A 23848-nucleotide genomic window follows, 5' to 3' on the forward strand; every position below is an offset into this window, starting at 1 on the left:
TTCACATTTAATGATGTTATGAAATTTTTCCCTTAGTAGTTAATTCCACTTACCTAAATGGAATAGATTTTATGTTCTGTGTGTTCCTAATATGTAACTTGTTCAGGACCCTTCAAATATATGCACTTAACTGGGAGATTCTAAGATGCTTCCCAAATAAAAACCAGTGTCTTCTTTCTCTCTCCTTTATGAGTTATAAAACAGTTTCCTTTCTCTTCTTCTTTGATTTAATTTATATGCCAGAGATTTTTTTTGCTCGGGGGATGAAAAATGGAGGGCCATGGAAGAAAGTTGATGAAATAGAGATGATTCAAAGATCTGAAATATTTTATCCTCGATACAAACTAAATTATTTTTTTCCCTTTCTCAATAACCATCATTTCCCTTGATCTTGAAATCACTCAAAACATAGCCACTGAGTCCTATATAAACCAATGCTCTGTCTCAGGATGTGGAGAAAGATGAAATCCTGGTATCTGCACAGATTGTACTAGCTTGATTATATTTACAGTTATGAGATACAGCACATTTAAGAATGCCAACTTTTTCTCATCACTGAGTATTTATTATATATAACAAATACATGGGAAAGAAAAAACTATATTGTGTGATATAAATAGTTTATTTACATTACAGAAAAACATCAAGACAATGTATACTATTTCAAATATATCCATACATAATCAAATATAGCTGTAGTACATGTTTTCATTGGTGTAGATTACCACAAATGCAAGGCAACATGTGTAGATCTTTTTTCTTATTCTTTTGTCTATAATACGGTACGTGTAGTCCAAGCTCTCGGTAGTCCGGCCACTGTGCAACATGCTCCCTTTAGATTAACCTTGTGGACGCTCTTGTTGTGTTGTCTGAACTGTAGTGCCCTGTATTTTGCTTCTGTCTGTGAATTCTGTTGCTTCTGGGGCATTTCCTAGAAGGTGGGAAAGTGTACAGACCTTAGTCCAGTGCTACTACCTAAAGTTGGGTCCTACAATCACAGAGTGAAGTTGTGGATTAAGCAAGTTATGAAAATATTTCAGATGACAGAATTTATTGGTAGTGTTAACTGAGTTCCAGTCATCCTTAAGACTCTGTTGAGGAAAATTGAAGAACCGAGGCGGAAGTTGAAGAGGAATACATTTACCTAGTCCTCAATTGTTTACTCATTAAAGCACAAAGAATGACTAAGCATAATGCAGTCAAGTAAGTCGTGAGTCCATCTAATCTCACTTTAAAGGTCTTCAACAACTTTATACTTTAAATGTCCTCAGGATGACTGTTATATTGACATTTCAATGCTACAAACTTAAATCAAACCAGAGAATCAGCCATCTGTTATTATCTGATATGTAATGGAAACAGATACTATTTTGCTTTAGCCTAATATCATTTTTCTACATTAGCACTATAAGCTAAGGACATAAATTGGTATCAATTATTTAGTTTCCACGAAAAGCTAATATTCAGTCAAATTATCTGAGAAGCTCTGATCCAGTATCTTTTCTCTTGTAATAAAAGAATGTTTTGATGATGCAAATAACAACAACATAACTTTCATAAAAATTATATTACCATAAGCTGTGGGGTATCAGAGAATATATGAATAAAATATATTGCATATATATGTATATTCATATATATTATTTTTTTGGGGGGAGGGTAGATCTATCAAAATGAACATGGAGCTGGAAGTCACATTTTAAGTAAGTCAGAACTGGAGATAAAAAAATTGAAGATCCATCTTCTCACAGAGCAACTTTTCATTTCAGGACATGTCTCTAGATCTTTATATTTTTTTATAACACATGTTGTATTTAGGAGAAGGGCAGGTGTTTGACTAAAATAGTAAAAATGATGGGAAGAGGAGAAAATAAAGAGGAGGGAAGTAGAAAAGAGGAGAGTCCACATGATGAAGAGATTAAACAAAATTGAAGAGAATGAGGAGACCTCTGTTTGATGTGATTTTGCAAATCTTTTAGCAAATGGATATTTTGGAATAGGTCTTGACAGACATGTGTGGCCAAGAGGGCTCTGCTGGGGGGCAATGACCTAGTTGGAAAGTCTGGGTTTTGAGCAGAATGTTTTCAAGTGAATGAAATGAATGCACACTAGGAACACTGTGGTTTATTGACTAGTATGACTCCTAGAAAGACTTTGGAAGGCTTGGATGTCCTAAGGCAGATTCATAAAATGCATTGCAATAATGCTAATTTAGCTTATGGCTATTTCTCATCCTCAAAAGTAAATAGAAGATGGGTTTTGTTTTGTTTTAACATGGAAAATAATAATGACCATATGCCTTGAAAAAATGGCTTGCTTTAATGTGGAGCTCAGTTTAGGTTGCCTTGAGCATCAGAACATACAGCATCATGACCAGCCAAGGGGCAGTAAGGACAGTGGTTAAGTGAACAGACTCTGTTCACTAGGCAACACTCCATTTCGGCCCTTAATGCTCAGCTGTGTACATGCAGCAATTTGCTAACTTAACTCAGAGTCCCTATTTTAAAAAGGGGAATAATTGTTCCTTCTTCATAATGTTATTAAACGCATGTGCATGTATGTGTGTATATATACATATACAATCTATATAAACACATATACACACACAATTCTCGGTGAGTTAAGAACCCTATGTGTTCCAGTTGTTTTTATTATGTATGGGAATGGAACTGTGTAATGAGACTTGAAAATATTTGCTGACGTATTTAAAATTTTGCATTTTTTGTCAGTACATGAAGTAGTAAATCCAATTATCATGAGATTAGCTCTGGTAAACATGAATTTTGTTTTTCATGTGCTGATATTGCTAAGATATTAGAAGGCTCAAGACCCTCAGAGTAATATGGTGCAATTTCCTGTGTTTTGGACTCTTTTCTATATTTTGTTTTATATTCAGTGTTTTTGGTTTCTTGAGTCATTTTTATGTTCCCCAGAATCTATTTTAATATAATCCATTGACTCAGTTGGCATCTAAACGTGTGAGTTGAGTTGATGAACTCAACTTGGCTTAGAGTAGCACAAAGCTCCTGTCGATGATCTTCCCTTAAGCCTTTAGGCCAGGCAAGGATTTATGAACCATATTTTGTCTTTTTCAAGAGCAAATGCCACACTTGTCCTCAAAGAAGATAGTAAAATACAGAGACGGAGATGCATTATGCCTTTATTTTCCAAAGACATGATACTTTCATTTTCTTCTCTTGAAAATAATTTTTTTGGGGGAAACATTCTGATTTACTGCAGAGCCATATAAATGAATGAAAGTCTAAATGCCTCTGAATTTGGCAAAAATCTTGTAAACTTCCTTAGAACTTTTTCCTCAAGGAGAGTGAAATCATAAAAAAAAAAAAGAAAACTATCTTCAATAATATTTCTAGGTAACACATAGATACTATGCATTTGGTTTAGAATCTAATTCTTGGTTACCATGAATTTACATGCTAATGAAGTTATGCAAGTACCTGGCCTCACTTCTTTTGTCCAAGCCCAATATCAGACATCACTAATCATGGTTTTCCTTCCTGTTGAAACTGGATGAGATCGCTATATCTCTCTCAACCTAGCTCTCTAGGAAACAATTACTATTTGATTGTTCTGGGAGTCTGATATAAAATGTGATATTTGCTGCCTGTTCCTATCCATTAAAGGTTTCCATGTACTATAACAGAATTTTTTCTCATTATAACTATTTTTCTTTGAATTTTGTGATTAAAAGCCATTTTGTTAATTTAAGATAAAAATGTATATTTTTATGTTAAATTATGTTAAAATGATTACATCTGAGAGTTACACATGGAAATCTATGCCATGAATGAGGTATATTTATGAGATACATAATTTAATACCAGATCAGTATAGTGATCTGGTTAAGGCAATACAGGTAGTTTAAATAGCCTGTTAATAGTTTGAAGACTGGCCTTTTTTAGTTAAAAGAAAAGAGCATATTTATTGGCATTATACAATAGAGGGAGAAAAGACGTTTGCTTAGAAAATAAATAATCCTCATCATAATGCAAACGTAAGGAAAATAATTTGTACCACTCAGCATGAAAATGAATTGTCTTTCCTTTTGGCTATTCAAATGCTATTATGCCGAAGAAACAGGACTCTAGAGAGTGGATAGTTGCAGAGCCCATGAAGAGACTCGTAATTAGAGTGACCTGATTAAGACCAGGAGGAACAACATAGCTCTTACTTGGGTGGCCATTGAGTACAGTTACTGACCTTGTGATGCAGAGGACCACCACGCAGATGACAGCAATCTGAATCGTTCCAATCACAGCTGCAATTAAGACGTACTGAAATCGTACAGGGCCGGGGACAACGTACAGTACACTGTAGTCCTTTTTTTCACAGTGTTGTCCAGTATAACCAGCATCACACCTGGAAGAAATGATAGTGTCCAGTTAACTGAAGCTGCTGGACTTATTTTTATAAATGACCTATAGGCATTTATCTATATTGTGAAAGTAGGGCTTTTTGTTTCCCTCTCTACAAAAAAAATGCTACTTGATAGATAGGAGTGCTCTACTTATTTTCAACAAGATCTCTTTGTGTTTTTGGTTTCAAAGGTATGTGGTTTCTTTTTATACTTACAATAAGAGATTTTGAAGATAGGAGGGTTGGTAGATAATTTGAGATGATAATATAGACAATAGATGTCTAGGGATAGTTGTTTCTATAGTTTTCTCTATATGTATGTGTGTGTGTGTGTGTGTGTATATATATATATATATACACACACACACACACATACATATATATATTTTTGGATAAAGCCTTTTCTATGCTATTGTTAGAATACATGTTGAAAGATGTTAGGGCCAAAAGTACAAAAGTAATTTCTTTAATGTGCTGGTCATAAAGTTGTCTGTTTATGTTAGAGAGTTAAATTTCAGTAGAAAAAAGTAATTATGATATAGGTAATAAAGTTCTGAGAAACACTAGTAATTTAAATAGCCCATGTGCTATTCATCTGAGAATGAACAGAATGAACACTGCACCTCATTCAACCTTCATCCGAAAGCTCAGGTAGACAATGTGTGTTAAAATTAGCATTACATAATGAAATGAGGAAACAGCTCACATAAAAACAGTACTAATGGGGATCGACTTGTCCTTGACTTGGTGCAATTATTTTACTACTTCACTTTGAATTTCTCTAACTGAATCCTGGGATCTTTCCTATCTGGATCAGAAGGGTTTAATCATGGCAGCTCTGCTGAGGATGACAGGTCAGCAGGAGCAACCTCTAACCTCTCAGTTCCATTCACTCAGCCTGGCTTCACTTAAGAAAGTGCAAGTGTATTCAATGAAGGAACACATGAAAAGAAGACAGTTCTGGTTTTTGAGGAGTGATGGGTTGGGGAGGAGGAGAAACAGGAGCGGGGAAGAGAGAAAAGAGGGAGAGACAGACAGAATCTCTGTTCACTGTATAGCAATACACAACCTCTTTCATCATGTGTCCCTTGTATATTTCTTTCACAACCTCTTTCATGATATGTCCCTTGTATATTTCTTTAAGAAAAATACATTTGTTTTTTTCACTTTGGCTTTACTATCTCTGAAATAATTATATTCTAGCCATGAATATTCATCAGATATGTATGTTTATTAACTAAATCCAGACAAGCAATTTCTTTGTGTCTCAACTGAGCTTGAATCTATGGAGGTATAGCTAATAATCTCACTATATGTATAAGGTTTGTGGATAGCAGATCCACAGAAATGAATGTGTGCCTAGCAAAACAAAGATCGACGATATTTATTATAAGGCCTGAAGGGCTTTGGAAAAGATGACCTCCCAAAAGCAATTGTGTCATCGTATGAACAGTAAGGTCTCATCCGTTCATTTGCTTGAGAAATATTTATTAAGCCCCTGATATGTACGAAGTGCTATATATTAGGTCCATGGGAAAGAGTGGCGACAAAAAGAGAGGAGTATGAATCTTTAAGGAGCCTATAATGCCCAAGGTATAACTTAAAATTCTACATAAAGAATACATATACATAATGATGTGTTACATAGTACTTGGGTGTGTAAGGCACACACATTTCATGGTGTCATAGTGGGTGCGTGAGTGAGTGTGTGTGTGCAGGAGGGGCAGAGAAAAGATTTGCTGTTGATCAACCACTCAGGCAGAATGCCATCCAATTCTCTGTAAATATCCAGAATTTGGTTTCTACATTTTTACTTTATACATTTTAGAAGTTAAAGAGTGAAAACATTACCTGCAAGATGGCTCCTGCATATTGATAGAATGTTCGCACTTCCCGTGCATGCAGAAGCCATTATAATGTTCTGGACAAGGTATGTGGTGTTCTCTGGCACTTTCTTCTAATTTGTTAGCATTCTCTGTGAATACAGACAAAAGCAAGCACCCTGTAAATACTTGCTTAGCTCGGTAAGATCAACCAGTACATTAAGAAGCAAAACTACAGTAAGCAAAAATATTTAAAAGGGCAGGAACCAAAAGGCCATGCTTCAGAAGAAAGAGGAAGAAAGAATTGAAAGAGACATCTTTACAATTGTGTTTAGAGATGAAACTACAAAATTACCCAGTGCTTTTCATGCTTTTATGCAATTTCCTACATCTTTAACAGCCAGTAATGTGTCTATGAGTTGTCAGGCAACTTTAATTTTTCTTGTGTAGAGACTGTACATGGATCATCAAATAATTGAAGAAGAAATATCCTATTTTTTGAATTTCAAAGCCCAGCATAATGTCCCTACAGTAAACTGCTGCAAATCTTGATACTTTCTCAATGTGGGAGCTTAAAAGTTAAAATATTGCCATGTTCAATTGTTAAACAGACGTTTTCCAAAACCAAATGCAAATTTAAACAAATGTATTCTTTCAGGCTTTTTTCATCGACTGTGAACATGAATTTTACTAGCACCCATACATTTTCTTATTGCCAAAATAAAGCTATTGAAAGAGCAAACATTATTTCAGAATGACTTATGTAGATGCCAACACAGTACACACTGACTGCTATAAGCGTATTCTAATGCATAATATTTGGCATATGTTAACAACGTTATGTGAAACTTAAACTTATGATAAAGAAAAAAAAAACTTGTGTTTTTCTTTGTCATTGACAAGTTGTGTTTGTTTTCTCATGCTTCTGTAAAGATATTAACATAGTTTTCTGACCTTTATTAACCCAAATATGTTTGCTTCATATTTGTAATGTCATGTCTAAGCAGTTTTTTTATTCTTTTTACATTCATTTTATAACACAAAGTTTGCCCATGTTGAGTCCCTTCTATAATTTGAGACCTGATATACTTTAAAAGTCTTGCCAAAACACATGAGAAATACAACTTTCTTGATGTCAATTTAAAGATACTTTTTAACACCACAGTAATTGGTCAGCAGTAATGGAAGACTGAGAATGAATTGCTATTTTTATAAACTATATTATTTCCTATTATTTCCACATGAGGGTATAGTTTTTTATTTATTTATTTATTTATTTATTTATTCATTTATTTATTTTACTGACATTCATGAATGATGAGTATATTCAGCAGGAGAAAAAAATGTGCCTTTTGTATTAGTGAATCAGACAAATGTATTATTTATGTTTAAGCAGAACAGTAAAATATGTATGCATTTTAAGATCTCAGTGTCATCTGCAAAACACTAAAGTTTGAAATAAATGGTTAAGTATGTTAAGTACTTTCTTTTGTAGGAATATTTACATACATTGGTATGATGCGTAATATTTCAAATTACATAAAGCAAATTAATCAAGGATTTACAATAAGTATGTTGAGAGACTGGAGATGACATTCAAATCATTAATTTGTTCTATACCTGTATCTGCTTATCTATACAGGTGGTCCCTTGTTTGCATTATAATAGTTCTACTTTGGTAATTGCCATGAAACTGAAGGAACCACTTCCATGGAAACGCTAAGCATATACAGAATTTTCTCTTTTGGTTTCTCCCACTCTTCCAAGCTACTTTGGAATTTTGTGTCACGGTGTTTTTGGTAGCAATTTGCACCTGCAGTAAGCAGACACCCAATTGAAATGGATAATGTTGAGAGAAATAGACAATACGGGGACATGTGACTAAAATGGAAACAGGGCCGTCATGGTATTTAGTTGCACCTAGAGATGGCTTGTGGTCATTCATGAATCCATGGAGCAGACTGCACTCATTCTCTGCTATGGCCAGGGGCTACAAGCTAGAGCAGTCAAACATATACTTGCTATTTAAAGGCGACTTTAGCAGTGGGGGTTGCTAGCCCCACTGCTGATGTAATGAACCGGCACTGATTTTTCACTCTTATTTCTGGATCCTTTCCCCATAACAAACTTTTCAAGACTTCTATTTAATGTTCAGTGTTCATTAGCTTCTGCATAACGTTAGTTTCTGTGCTTCTGCATACCTGCATTCAGAGGAATTTTCTGTAACGTCCCTAGGTTTCAACTCAAAATCCTTTTTTTTTTTCAGGCTATTTTATTTTTAACTGTATCCCTCATCTGATACTGATAGTTTCTGGATTTGTACCATATCTGCAATTATGAACTGAAGACAAAGGGCAAAATAAGAGCTTGTTTGAGTAAGCCTGTTGCCTTAGTTGCCTGTTGCCTGTGGTAAAAGCTGGATATTTTCACTGGATAAGTTCATTATCCAGACAGGGTGCTCACATGGGAGGGAAATAGTTTCCATCATAAAATCTGCTAATTAGTTTACACCATTCCTTATAAGCTTGGAGTGCTCTATTTGTGGACTACTGTCAAATAAGAAAGTAGAGAGATTGAAAATAAATGAGTAGAAGAAATGATCCCTGGGCAAGAAAATGAGGAATCATCAATATATGTCAACAAATTTATAGTCAATCCAACCAAGTAAACTAGTTGATTGAAAACCTGAATATATAACCACTTCTAGTAATGCACTAGACATATTTTAGAAATGAAATTTAAGTATATTGAAAAGTAGAGACACAGAAATCTAATATTCCAACCAAAAATGTGTATGGACCATAGTATTTGTAATCCTGATGTTTATGCAAAAGTATTCAAGCAATAATAAAGCATTTAAAGATTTGAAACTACATAAACATGATACTTTGGAAAGCTGTATGTTCCCCCCAGTGGCTGATGATTTAGACATCAATTTCTCTGTACTCCATTTTAAAGAAGTTTTAATGTAAGGGTTGTGTTCTTTCTTCTAAGAGTGATAGTGACAATGGTAGAAACTCTTCATATCTTTGTTTAAAATCCTTGACCAGTTTCCTGTTAAATGTTTACAAATGGTTTCTTCTAAAAGAGGTCCCGACCATTTTAAGAAACCATTTCTGGTATAATCTGAGTTACCTGCAGCAGAGCTAATAGGGCTGCATGCCCATTGCAATTCAACACTCCAGTCAAGAATTAAGGAAGCAGGGTGCTCGGAAGCATTGCTCAGAAACATATTATTTCTATCCTGCAGGTTGCAGGGAAAGAGACAGGAGGAGCCAAAGACAGAGGGAATGACAATTACCATTACTATGGCCTTACCTTACCACAAGGCAAGTCAAGTAAGTGGACAGAAAGGGGCCAGAGCCAGGCACAGCAGTTTAAAGACTTAGTACAACCCAGTACATGTAGGTATGTGTCTTTACTGTTAGCCCTGCTTTTTTCTCCCCCAAAAGCTGGAAATAAGATGTCATTCAGAGAATTAATCTATCAAAGCAATGCATTATGGATCAAAGTAGAACTACGACAGTGTAAAATTGAATTAAACCTAGCCATATGTCTGAAGAAAGATTTCCCTTTGGACAATGGTTACAGTTAGATAAAAGAAGCTTCTGAAAGTCAAATCAAGTTATAATTCAAGCATTCTCCAGGGTGGTGTGCCTGAGAAGCCAACCTGAACTAGCAAACCCAGAGTCTCAGTTGCAGAGATGGATGCACTAGACTAGCAGTGTCTAATGCTATTAAATATTCACTCAGTGAAACTATTTCTTTTGTTCTGATGCTCTATGCTCTAAACAGTCTTAAATAATTTGACTTCTATGTAGCCTACAAATTGGGAATGGCTTTGACAGTACCATCTAAAAACCTTATCCATTTGACAGTTATATATTTTGTTGGAGTGAATTAATTCGTTTTGAATGTGCATTTATTTTTGGGGGTGCAAGTCAGCTTCTTCAGCCCATTCAGTTCTGAGGTTTTGTTAAAATTAAATTTCGGCACTTAAAGGCTAGAGGACTGGACCATATCCTGGTGCATTGCAGTCTCGGAGGCCTTTTGATGGTGGATTAGATGCTATTTCTCTGGATATACCCCTACTTCGTTTTATTCTACCCCTTCTTTTGAATATAAATACAAATCTCGTAGGCCACCGATTCTGCAGTAGGGGTCTGATTCTCTGGTAGGACTTCAGAGCAAGTTGGAAAGATCCTAACTAGGGGTAACATCAAGGATTTAGTGGATGTTTTAGGGAAGCAGGTTTCTACTGCACATTTTTAAGCAACTAGACTTGCTCAATGAGGGAATGCGTTGTACAGTGAGGTAGTGAATCTCTGGTAGAGTTGAAAAGGACCTGTGTTACTGTTTCTCAGAGATGTTGCAGAATGTTACCACGTGGTAGACTGGATTATTTCAGACCTTTGGGCTCTTTGAACTCTAAAAGTAACATTTATTTCTATTGCTAATACTTATAATAAATTACTAATAAATGTTAACTAATATTTATTGTAAAGTATTATTTTTGATATTCTGGGAAAAAGAAGTAGAGAAATAGAGACATTATTTAGATACAGTAAACAAGGAAATCACTGCCTTAATTATGAGGGCATTTTACTTTTTCAAAAGGTATAAAATATCTTAAATATTAAGTATGTCTATAATTCAGACATTCTAATATGAAATGATGGTCACTATGTATTTTTTTACTTATGGGGAAAAATATGTTTGTGGATTTAAATTCAATCTTTAACATCATACTTTAACATCACCAATTATCTTGACAAGCACATGCATATGAGAAGTACAGTTTGGTTTATTATCTTTTCCATTATCTTTCCTGTGGGCACACAAACTATGCTACTTTTCTAGCAAACTAAAATTTTCCATTTTGAATATATTTATATAATACTTCTATTTTTCCATTTAACAACAATACAAGGGTACTCCAGCACTGAAATATTTGTGTACTTGCACACCTGTTGTGATTACTTGATTTTATTCTTCTCCTTCTCATTACCATGTCTCCAAAGCAATTTGAAAATATGTTTCTTTAAGTAACCAGAAAAAGAAAAACTATCTTTCTTCCCATTATATTTATAATGTGCCTGGGACAGAAACAAATCCTGAATTTAGAAGTAAAGTCATGATTGTCCCTGTTGTTGATTAGAGTTGGTTTCAAAGAAGATATATAATTCTTATGATTTCCTCTCCTTATCAGGTATAAACATACGAGGTGGCAGTAAAACCTTATATCTAGCTTGAATTGCAATCGAAGTTTTTTAAAGACCAGAAAAGCATTCCTATTGAACGGGTGTTCTGACTGTGATGCTATATGAGTTCCTGCAAGTTAACAAATTCCATAATAGCCTCACCTGCTGTCATAGTTTCTTCAAGGCACGGATGAGCAGATCAGAAGAGTCTCTCCATTTTTAAGCCTCTAGCACAGAGACTCAAAGGAGAATACTAGAGTGACAGCCTAGTGCAAGGGACATGGAGGCATTTAAAGACTCAAGTGACTCTTAAGTTTTGTAAAGAGCAGAGACCCAATCACAACATTTTCAGTTACTTAATCTCTGTTAAAGATTTAGAAAAGTAATTTCAAAACAGAGACCAAGTCCTTCAAATGCTATAAATTCAACATTTCTTCTGCACGTTGAACATTATCTCATATTTTTCCCCAGAACAGTAATTTAATTAAAACTACTTGATCCAAAACTTCGCTAATTAGGCCGAGGTATGGTTTGAGTGTAAGATGGATAGGGATAGAGAGAAATTCTTTCTTACTCCACCATTGATCAGGCACTAATATAAGATGTGAAATGTGATTATCCTTATCACCACTTGCATGTATAAATATTCTTGTTGGACACAAAATTAAAATAAAGTGGAAGAAAACTAATTTTCATGTTTCTACATTCTCAAGCAAGGCCTTAATGACATTACTCAAGAACTGTTTGAATTTAAATTAGAAAAAGTACCAGCATCTGAAATAGACGTAGTAATTTGGGAACTGGAGCGATTAAAATGCAACAATACTGGATGATTATTTGCCTGGGCTTTTATTATCTCAGTTTCTACTGGTTATATATTTACATAGATAAAAGCTGAGAAATCTGTGAAATCTTGGGAGAGAAACTTACATGTAACATTTTAACTTATGGCATCCAAACACAATTATTATAATTCAAGAATTTAGCATAACAAGGCTCATACAGGTTTAGTTAGAAATGCTAGACTCCCAAGGAAAAAAATATTCTTTTTCATTTATTATTAAGAGCAAAATAAGCAGATCTTTAGCCTTTTGTTCTGTCCTGTGACTTAGCAATACTCTGCCCTGCTTCAGATGGCAGAGCCCTCAAAAGAGTGATGAGCGAGGCTATTGGGAGAAACTGTACTTTGCCTCTAATGGTCCTTTTCAAACTTCACCATTCAGTCAAAAGCCTATTAACTCTCAGCAAGTGGGTAACTCCTATAGGTTTAGAGGATTTAGCTTGAAGACCTTTTAAAACTATAGTATTTTGTGGAACTTTAGATGTCTTTGACAACATTTTGTAAATATCAGGCCTTGGGAAGAGGAAGGGATCTATGGTTCATTAGCCTCTCGGGAGTCCAGAGCTGGAGTTGCCTTAAGCTTATCTAGGGCAATTTGCTTCAGCTCTCCACACTGAGCTTTTGCTGCAGCAGCCCTCTCACTTGCAAGCTGTTCTTAGAAGACAAAGTTTACTATACACCTTAGAAAGAGAAAAACATTATGTGAAGCCATTTTATGCCAAGAATATTACCCTAGCCTTCTTTCTTTTGTCTTGAACCAAATTTATGCATTTCTGGTCAAATTTACCTGCCTACTGGCTAATCTGAGCATCCTTTCTTAGTGAGTTTCTTTGGTGACAATGCTGAAAATGAGTGTTCAGGTCCTGTCCATTTTTGCCTTCTGAACTATGTGATCCGCTATTGTCCCTTTCATAGGCTGCATATGCAGAAATGCATAAATAAAAATAAACCTTCTCAGGTGACACATTTGTTTTCCTCTATGACCCTGAAGTTGCTAGCCAGCAGAGAGTGAGAGGGATTTAGGTTGAAACATTCACTGAAACACAATAGAAATAAAGGTTTTAATAATGTAGATAGGACAAAAAAACAAAACAAAAGAAAAACCAATAAACTGGCTTTCAGTAATTTGTTACATGGATATTTATTGAATACCTTTGTGTCTGGCATTGTGCTATGTACTATATGCAGTATGCTATATTTATTGGTTATCTCCCCATAATTTTGCTTGTTGTCTTCTAAACACAGCCAAGAAAACAGATCAAGATGATAAACATATCTATAATTACTTGAGAATCTACAATATGCCCTACACTGTTTTAATACTTAACATGATAGAAATGTATTCCTTATTACAGCCCTTCAAGATAAATTTATAAAAATCCCATTTCGTATAAATAAAGAAACTGAAGCTCAAATAGATTTCATTACTTATGTTAGAAATGTACAAAATTGATAAGCAGAACTGGGGTCAAAACCAGGGCTCTTTCTAGTGTAACATGCAGACCATGCAGTTAAGAACTTATTAAAACACAAGACAACATCTAGCCTCCATATTTTATTTATTGTTTGCCCTTTATGACTCCTGACTCTTTATTCCACCTGGATCCTATTGCTGCTCTGAAAATCAATTCTTTTCTTTTCCTTCTACCCTGGGAGAGATGTCTTATCGAAGGGCAAGTCATCATGAACCCCAACTACCCCATCCTTGTCAAGGGTTTTCTCCATCAATTATCTCCTTTCTCTCTTGTGTCTTCAATTCTCTTTTTCACTCTTTGCACCCTGCCATCAGCATTTTAAAAAGTTGAGTGTGTCCCTTCCTTCCATTAGCTCTTTTTTAAAATTATTAGTTTTAGGTGTACAAAACAATGTCATAGTTAGACATTTACCCCACTCACAAAGTTATAACCCGCCTCCCCCAATCTACTAACCCTCTGACATCATATACAGCTGTCACAATTCCATTGACTCTATTCCCTATGCTGTACTCCACATTCTATGAATATATATATATATATATATATATATATATATATATATTTATTTATTTATTTATTTATTTATTTATAGTTGACATTCAGTATTATTCAGCTTCAGCTTCAGGTGTGCACTGCAGTGGTCAAACATCTACACCGTCCATGAAGTGGTCTCCCTAGTAAGACAAGTGCCCATCTACCTTATGACCCAGCAATTCCACTCTTAGGTATCTATCCAGAGAAATCCAAAATGCTAATTTGAAAAAATATATGCCCTTCTATGTTTATTGCAGCACTACTCACAATAGCCAAGACATGGAAACAACCGAAATGCCCATCGGTAGATAACTGGGTTAAGAAACTGTGGTACATTTATACAATGGAGTATTACTTGGCCATAAAGAAGAATGAAATCCTACCATTTATAATGATAAGGATGGACATAGAGAACATTATGCTAAGTGAAGTAAGTCAGATGGAGAAAGATGTTCATTCACTCTTTAACCCGCCACCTTCTGGTCACTCCTTCAGAGAAACTGCTAAGACCAAGGTCCACCTCTTCAGCATCTTAGTTGCTAAAGGAGTAGTCTATTCTCAGACCTCAACTGTCCCAATCTCTCAGTAATTTGATATAGCTAACATTTTCTCCTTTTGAAGCCCTCTCTTCCTGGGCTTCCATATCACCTACCTGTTGTTTTTCTGACTGTTCCTTCATAGTCTATTTTGTAGGCTCCTCTTTTACAACTAATTCTCTAAATGTTGATGATTTCCTGAAGTTCTTCTCTGTTTACATTTGAAACATTGTCTCTGAGGGAGGTCATATTCACTCAAGGCGTCTCTTATCACCTAAATGCCTCTGATTCTAAATTCTGATTAGCCAACCTAGATCACCTTTTTATAGGTGATCACACTTTCATAGTTTCCTATCTCTATATCAGAGTGCCTAGTGTCTCTCAGGCACCTCAAACTCAGCAGCCCCTTCTCCCACTTTCCTCTCCTTATCATCCCAAATATATTCACCCACTTATTAATCTAACCAGAAATCTTGGTTTCACTTTCAAATTCTAATTGAGTAAATCAAGTCCTATGATTTCTACTTCTTAAATACCTACTTTTTTTTTTCATTTCTCTACATGCCTACTGCTACTCATTTAGATCAGACCATCACTAACTACCTCTTAGCTAGTCTCCAGTCTTCCTCTTTCCAAATCAATTTTCCACACTAGAGACACATAGACATTTCTAGAAGAAAAACATAAATGCATCATGACCTGCTCAAAAAAGCCCAAACATTTTTTGTTATTCTTTATTACTCCTCCAACGAATTAAAATTTGAGATTACTTAGAAAGCCACTCAGAATCTGGCCTCAGCTTCTTTGTTCTCACATCTTGTCATTCTTTTGCGTCTTCCTACACTCGTATGAAATTTCTTTCCGCCATTTGGGACTTGCCCTATGCTGTTTCCTTTGTCAAGAATGTTCATTTCCCCCATTTAATCATCTACCTAAATCCTACTCATCATCAGTTCTCATCATTGCCATTATTTCCTTTAAGAAGCTTTTCTATAATGTTCTCCCCTGCTCACCCAGTTTGGGCTCACTGAAACTTACCTAAAACCACTCCTATCTCTGAGCACTTTTTGGCACCAACTTTTCTTTGGTGTTTACTTGGCTGTGTGACACATTAGTTCAGAAACTCCTTTTTAAAAGCAAGTATTGTACCTGCCTAATTTACTTATTTCTTACTGTTGCAGTCTCTGCACCTAGCACAGAAAAGATGATGAACACATGGTTTTTAAAATAAAAGAATGTTTCTCCATTGACATAGTTGCCCAGCATAGAGAAGCAGCCAGAACAACATCCGGAAGTAACAGCAGTAGCAAAAGGATCTTAACATTGTGTTCTGGGAACAACTTTTTGTATTGGGAAGCAATACAAAAAGGATGAGGGAAGCATCAGAAAATAACTGAGGGGAGAGTGAGAAGTACCTTGTAAAAGAATGTCTGCCAGAGGAGTACTAGATTTATATCTACAAGTCCTTTAGGAGTGGACACAGAGAAACGGATGTGGCTCCATTTTGCTCTAGTTTATCGTGGGGCTAATAGAGAAATGAGTAGATCATCTAGGTTTTAAAGAAATAGCCCCTCTGTTAACCAATGCAGTGTGAGGATAAAAGGAATGATTTATAATCACCCTACTTCAAGATTGAAGACTATGAGAAATTTAGTTCTTCTAGGTGGAAAAACTGATATCTGTATGCATGTCATACCTCAAAAAATTTATACTGGAGTAATGTATAGCCAATTCTGAATTCATATATTCTAGTTTAGCCATTCATGCTGTGTTTACAGTATCATCCAGAAATTAGAAATGTTGGTTGAACTTTTTCAAGACAACAAGGAAGGAAGCTTTTATTTTAAATAAATAAAACAACACAGGAAATGAATTTCAAAATAGAAAATAGGATTATGAATAAATACAATATTTTCCTTTGTCTGCTTCTGAATACAACCATGCATTTATTTTCATACTTAAAAATATAGATGACAAACATCAAAACTATAAATGCTGATATACTTGATGATATTGCAGTGACTAAGGCTAGCGATCACCTTGGTTTTCTACACAGCACTCTAAAAAGAATTGGAGAACTTTTATAATTTTCAAAACTAAGAAACAAAAGTATAGCTTTTACTCTTCCACAGACTTTCATGGAGTCTCAAAAGTGAGAAAATACACTAGGCGTAATATAAAATTCTCTATGAAAATGGCTTTAAAACTGGGCTTCTGGAAAAAATAAAAATAAATAAATAAGTTCCATAAAATTTGTGATAAAAGCACTTGCAATAACTAGAAATGTTATGTAATATTTAAGTGGAACACTTAGCTTGGAGAAAAGATAAAATCATAAGAGACATGATAGGGGCAGAAAATTAGACAAATAGAGAGAAATAAATGGAAGCAAAATCACTACTTGTGGCAGTGTGACAACTGGGAGAGAAGATGCTACAAAACAGCAGGTGTTGCCAGCACAATAGAAGGGGCAGCAGTGAGGGACATCTCTTCAGTGTCACAGGGCCGGATAAACGGGCACCTGTGCTCCTAAACTGTAGGCCTTAAAGACAATGGCCATACTTTCTAGACCAGAGTTTCCCAAGGGGAATTCTGTCAATGCATTGCTACTTCTCGAGCAGGCTACATGGACAAAGGGTTTTATAGTCAAATAAGTTTGGGAAAGATTAGATTAAACCAAGTTATATGGGTTTATTTACTGCTGGTTTTCTGAGTCCTTAAAAGGCTAATCCATTGTGAGATGCCAAGAGAAAACATACATTATGAAGTGTTGTTAAACTCATTTGTCTAGGGAATCTCGCTCTTCTTTTTTGGAACATTTTGTGGGGCTTATTCAATAGACTCCATTTTGGGGAACACTGCATTAGACCATTACATCTCTAAAATTTTCAAACCATCACACACTAATATTTGGTTTTAGGTAAAAGGAGAAGACAACCAGCCTGGGTTTTCTAGCCACCCAAGTTATCTGAGGGCTAAGGTGGATCAATGTGTTAACACACTTGTTACTCATTCAGGGCACACTAGAAAGCTCTACTGGCTCTTAGGGCAGAGACTGTGTATTGTTTATGTTAACAACTCCAAGGTATAGAACAAGAACTCCCTCAAAGTGGGTGTTTAATAAGTTGCATGAATAAAGGAATGAATATTAGAGGCATAGATATATTTGGCAGTCACCTGTACCTTGGTGTGGTGGCTTTCAAAAAATGAATGGCTGTTAGCTGTTTGCATCAAAGAGCCAGCTGGCTTCAGTGATATGCCCTTGAAGGCACAGACAATCCCTACATTCAGCGGCAAGGTAAGGTACAATATGGCAGAGAACTCTAGTCTACTCCATAATTCTGGATATTGAGTATGACAGACTGGATGCACAAGTAAAAGGTGTATTTGCTATGCACTTCAGTCTTCTTCAGTGAAAAGGAAAGGCTGTCGAGCAAAATTGCATGGCTAACTAAAAGACAAGAAAGATATCTATACACGACATGGAAATGCAAGTATAGGCAATTGATGGGCTGATGAGTTTGTTCATTTCTCTTATACGACGTCATGGGCCACAGCGGCAGTTAGAGAATTTAGTGTAGATTTGGATTCATTTACAAATTTGGAGTTCTGCCAAGTTAATGTAAGTGATTCTTGTTGAAAGGGTTAGAAGGTATACCAGCTAACCTAATATTCAATGATAAGACAAAATAATTTTAAGAGTATTTCAGAAGATTGAGTTGATATTTTAAATTAGCATTCTCAATAAAATTAATAATAAAAAGTCATGGATTCAACTCTAAGACAGAATTTTGTAGTTTTTACTAAGAAGTAATTTGTGAACATAGCATAGCACCTGAATAGTTTAATGATGTGGAAAAGTTATTCTTTTTTTATCATATCTCTCAATTATATCTTGGTACATGTCTGTGAATGAAATATCTTTGTATGAGTATTTAAGCATAATAAGACCTATTGATGGTGATATTACTTCTTAAAATAAAACTTTTAATGATGTGATAATTCATCATAGATTTCCATGTGGTCTCTTCATTTAACCTGTTACAGAGACATGTTAATATCAATAAACAAGACTTTTTCATGCCTAGTATTATACTTTGTTTTACTGTCCATAAAACCTTATGTCTAAGTGATTATTTGGTAAAATAATAACCAAATATTTTATTGGTTACTATACTAGGTATGAACAGCACCACCCCCCACAACAAAACAAAACAAACAAAAAAAACTCATGTCCATGTGGAATCTCAGAATGTGACTTAATTTGAAAATAAGTAATTAGTTCAGATGATGTCATACTGTTTCAGAGTGCACCCTAAATCCAATGACTGGTATTCTTACAAGAAGGCCATGTGAAGACACACAAGGACAAGGTCATGTGAAGATGGAGGCAGGCTGTGATTGGAGCTATGGTGCTATAAGTTGGGAAGACAGGAGCCACCAGAAACGGAAAGAGGCGAAGTAGGATTCCCTCTGTAAGCTTTCGGAGGGACTGTGTCCCTGTCAACAGCTTAATTTTAGACTTTTTTCAGCCTCTATAACTGTGACATCGTAAATTTCTGTTGTTTTAGTCACCTAGTTTGTGGTAATCTGTTATGGCAACCCTAGCAAACTAATATAGTTACCATTCAGTAACCAAACACTTACTTTGATGAAATCTACTTTTTAGTAGTCTTTATAAAGTCACTGAAAATGAGCTGAAAGATTGATTTCAGCTAGTATGTAACTTGGACAATCTTGGTTTATATTTATTTTCCTAGAATAATGATGAATAGTGACTCCTTTTACTCTCAAAAGTTTCCTAGTGTGGGTGATACATTATATGATCATCTTAGTTTAAGCTTAGATCGAAATGTCTGTGGTTTATTGTATTTGCAAAACAAACATTTTGATTTGAAGGTGCTGATGTGTCAAATGATGCTAATAACCACAGTACAGAAGTATTTTTGAGAGGATAGGAAAACTGTATAGCACAGTCTGCATTTGTTGTTTGATATACTAATTCATTTGATAAGACAGGCAGTTATCTTACATTGCTAATTTTGTCATACAACAAATAATGCTGCACTATACCTGTATTAGAAAGAAGCAAATGACCAAGAAGCAAACTGACATCAATGACCTTTCCAACAAAAAGATTCCAGGTGGCCTCTGTGGTATGATCCCCCACATTATCTGTGTTTTCAGAATGCCTGAAACTGATGTTCTTCTGGAATTCTGCCTGATTAAGAAAATGCTAGAGTGTATTTATTATCTTTTGTTTAAGAAGGATGGAAGTTTAGAGTAGTCCAATAAGAAAATCTGAACATTAAATGTCCTTGTATTTGAAGTGTTACCCTTCTGTTAAGTGCAAATCTTTTTAATTTAGGGTAACTTATTCCCCCAAGTATTCTAAATAGCTCTGAATTTGCTCATTCACTTTTTTTTCTTCCCAGTTTTGAACAGTTGATTTGCTTCTAGCACTTTCTTAATTTTTAGTCAGTGATAACTTTGAGTGTAAAAAACTGCTCTAGAAATAGTTATGGATGAGGTGTGGGTCTTAACAGTTTCCACTTGGATAGCACTTAGGGCTTGAAATTAGTTATTAACTAAATGGTACTTTGTGGTGTCATAGGGTTAGTTTACCTTTTAACAGGTCTAACACACTCCCAGTGTATAATTTACACTTTTCAAGTACATGGTTAACCACTCAAGAAATCAATAGGGGTTATAAAACATGTACAAATTTGAATTCAGAGAGAATCAAACACCTATTTTATCCATTAGAAATAAAACAGCTGACATTTAGAATTGGCGCTTACAAGGAACCATTACTTTGAAATAGAAAAAGCACAAAATGGCTATGTCCAGAGATGGGAGTAGAATATGACTTATATAATTCAAACAAGGCCCCTCACTTTCGCTCTAATGAATGGTATCATTATCAATCCACAACTTTTGGTGTGTAACTGTGTAGATCTTTGGACCCAGAGGAGGTAAGAAACATATTTTCTCTTATGAGGTTTTGAAATGTACTAGAACTTGGTCCTACCTGTACCTAATTCACTCATCAATTTATTCTCTCATTTAAAAAATAATGACTGATCTCCTTCTCTGTGCCAAATATTACAGGTTCAGGGTATACAGTGGTGAATCAAACAGATAAAATTTCTCTCCTGAGATCATACATATTAGGGAATCAGACAGACTATATATATATATATATATATATATATATATATATATATATATAACAACCTAACATCTAAATTAGAAATGTTACAGGGAAAAATGGAGTGTTCAGATATAGAAGAGTAGGGTGGGAGACCTATTTTAGAGAAGTGAGGGAAGGGTACTAAGGAGGGAAAGATGAGAAACAGCTGGCCAGGCAAAGAGCTCCAAAGAGCCCCAAACTGGTTGAATGACACACAGGGAAAAAAAGACTCTCATTAGAAAAGAGATGTTCCAGAAGCCAGCATTGTGGCTAGAGCAGAGGCTGCCAGAGAGAGCAGAGAGACAGACAAAATGAATTGGAGAAGGCTCTCCAAAGGAATGAGATCCTTTCTATGTGGAAGTGAGTATGCCATGCTAAGGAGTATCGATTTAATTTAAAGTTTGGATAACCATTTGGATAACTTCTTGAGAAGATCTGACTGATATAGAAAATAGATCATTAAGGGGAAACAGAAGAAGCAGGAAGAACAAATAGGAGACCATTATGGAAATGTGGGTGAAAGACACCATCTGAGTCTTGGATTTGAGTAACAGCAATGGAGGGAGGAAAAAACAAAAATATCGAGAGATGGACTGAATATGACTTGTTTATGTATTGTACAGTGGGAGGAACAAATCAAAAATGACTAGGTTTTTGGCTTGAATTTCTGGGTGGTGCAATTTTGTATAACGGGGAAGACTGGAGGAAAAAAAAATCTCTGATGCATAAACATGACAGAGTTTCCTTCTGATTTTTGAGACTGAATTAAAAATTCTATGTTTATGTTTGTGTATCTCTACAATAGAATTGATGTTAATTGGAAGAAATTCCTGGTTTAGTAAAAAAATTATTGGGTGGGGGTAAAGTGCCTATTAATGTTAAGCAAACTTATGACTATTCAGTTGAAATCTTCAGCTATATGATCTCTAAATTAGGAGGAAGGAAATTCATAACATTCTACAAAGGATTTGGTAGATATAAATTTAAAGGCAAGATAGGAAATATCATGAAATGAAAGGGAAAAATTAAACCATGAAGAAACATTAGTGAAGAATGCTTTTAAGCAAAGCAATTTTCTCTACTTTTGAAAAAAATTATCACAAAAATAAAGAGTTATTTAAAGATAAGAAGTTTATAGATTGCTCTCTTCAATTTCCATTACAGAACATATGTTCGATTTTGGCCAAAAGATAATTAAATTATTAGTTTACTTTATCTAATGATCGATATTTTCAAAGTTTTTTTGTAGCTATTATTTTATTTGGGATTACAATACTCCTAAACATTAGGTAAGTTTAAGAATATGAATGTGTGTGTGTGTGTGTGTGTGTGTGTGTGTGTGTGTGTTTCCTTGCTATATTAGGAGGTGAAGATCAGAAATATTCAATTAATCCCTATTGTCATATAGTGGGCTAAAGGCAGAAAGCTAGTTGCAGAAGCCAGGTGTTCTCATTTTTTAAAATAAACTTTTTAGTTTAGAATAGTTTAGATTTATAAGAAAGTTACAAAGATAGTACCGACAATTCTCATATACTCACACCCAATTTTTCTGTGTTCTTTTTTAATCTGGTGTTTTCTTCACAATTTTTCAATGGTAAAGAATTGTCTTAGAGTTATACATACAGAGATAGGGGGAAAATGAAAGATGCAGTCATCTGGATAATTCCAGGCCAGAAAACAATTTTGTCTGAAAGATAGAGATAATTGAGACAGAAATGTACTTTTTGCCTGGAGAGATCCCCATGATTGCCTTCTTCCTCCACTTGTGTTTGTAGGTACAGTTATAACCACAGGTGTTTCACTTACTAATAGGAAACCGTATATGATTCAATGTGAAGAACGTGGGTTTTTTGAGAGGGCTAAATTGCTTAGTTCTATATATTTTTTTCTTAAAAATAAAATATGTTGGGCATTTTTCATTATAAAAGCAATTCACCTTGATTTAAGAACAGTAGAAAATATAAAAAATAAAAGGAGAATACAAAGTCGACATTATTTATAACCTAAAGGGAACCACTACCAACATTTAATTAATTTACTTCTCATCATTTTACTATGTGCATTGTTTGTGTCTGTTTACTTAGATTGGCCCACCCATAGGGTGTTTTGTTTTGTTTTTAAGCTTCATATCAGGCCATTCTAAAAGCTGATCTCAAATAGTAGGACAGTTAATTTGTTCAGCATAGTACAACATAAGTAAGCCATTTAGTCTATCTGGAGTGGAACTATAGTCATTGGAAGTCCATGTGTTATGTTAATTGGGCCAGTGGTTGATAGTGTAGATAAGAATTTAAGATATAGTCAGTGAAAAAGAAAATGGTACAAACTTTTAAAGACTAATGTGGTATTATATATCAAGATCCTCAAAAGCACACAAAAACTCATGTTATAAATAAGTCAGTTACAGCATCCTTTATAAAAGTGAAAAAATGGGAAATTACCCGAATTATCAGCAATAATATAGTAGTATTTAAAAAATAGTTACGTAAATTGTAATGTAACTAAATGATAAAATATGATTTAACTAGAAAAAGTTATGAAGAATTTTGAACATAGGAAAATGAGTAGGATACTAAAATATATAATGTAATGAAAATATAAAAAATCTGGTAAGAATTCACCAAAACTTTGACAGTGATTACCTCTAGGTAGTAAGGATAATTTTTCTATAATAATATGTTTTTATCAGAAAAACATATACACTAATTGAAAAATAAGAGTCACCAAGTGATTCTTCCCTTTTTTGAGGGGCAGTAGGGGGAGCCTAAAAAAGAATGGTCAGGTCTTCAAATTTAAGGTTTTACTCTTACTTATCAGTTTAGGTTGGGTATATTTAAAACTTCTTATCACTTATTAACAACCTCTCCT

At 34.8% G+C, this 23848-nt stretch overlaps 1 protein-coding gene across 1 annotated transcript in view; it reads right to left on the bottom strand.

The window, feature by feature from the left end:
* Positions 1 to 603: 603 nt before the first annotated feature.
* The window catches only part of TMEFF2 (transmembrane protein with EGF like and two follistatin like domains 2), a 230517-nt gene continuing 207272 nt past the window's right edge, over positions 604 to 23848 (bottom strand). Inside the window, exons 8-10 of the mRNA XM_019740775.2 lie at positions 6229 to 6352; positions 4222 to 4380; positions 604 to 931 (exon numbers count right to left, since the gene is read on the bottom strand). Coding sequence (XP_019596334.1) covers positions 835 to 931; positions 4222 to 4380; positions 6229 to 6352 — 380 coding nt within the window. The 3' untranslated portion in view covers positions 604 to 834. The remainder of the gene's footprint in view (positions 932 to 4221; positions 4381 to 6228; positions 6353 to 23848) is intronic.

Source organism: Rhinolophus sinicus, chromosome 17 (assembly GCF_057876585.1).
Source record: "Rhinolophus sinicus isolate RSI-liver-muscle chromosome 17, RSI-T2T, whole genome shotgun sequence".
In the NCBI taxonomy this organism is placed as follows: Eukaryota; Metazoa; Chordata; class Mammalia; order Chiroptera; family Rhinolophidae; genus Rhinolophus; species Rhinolophus sinicus.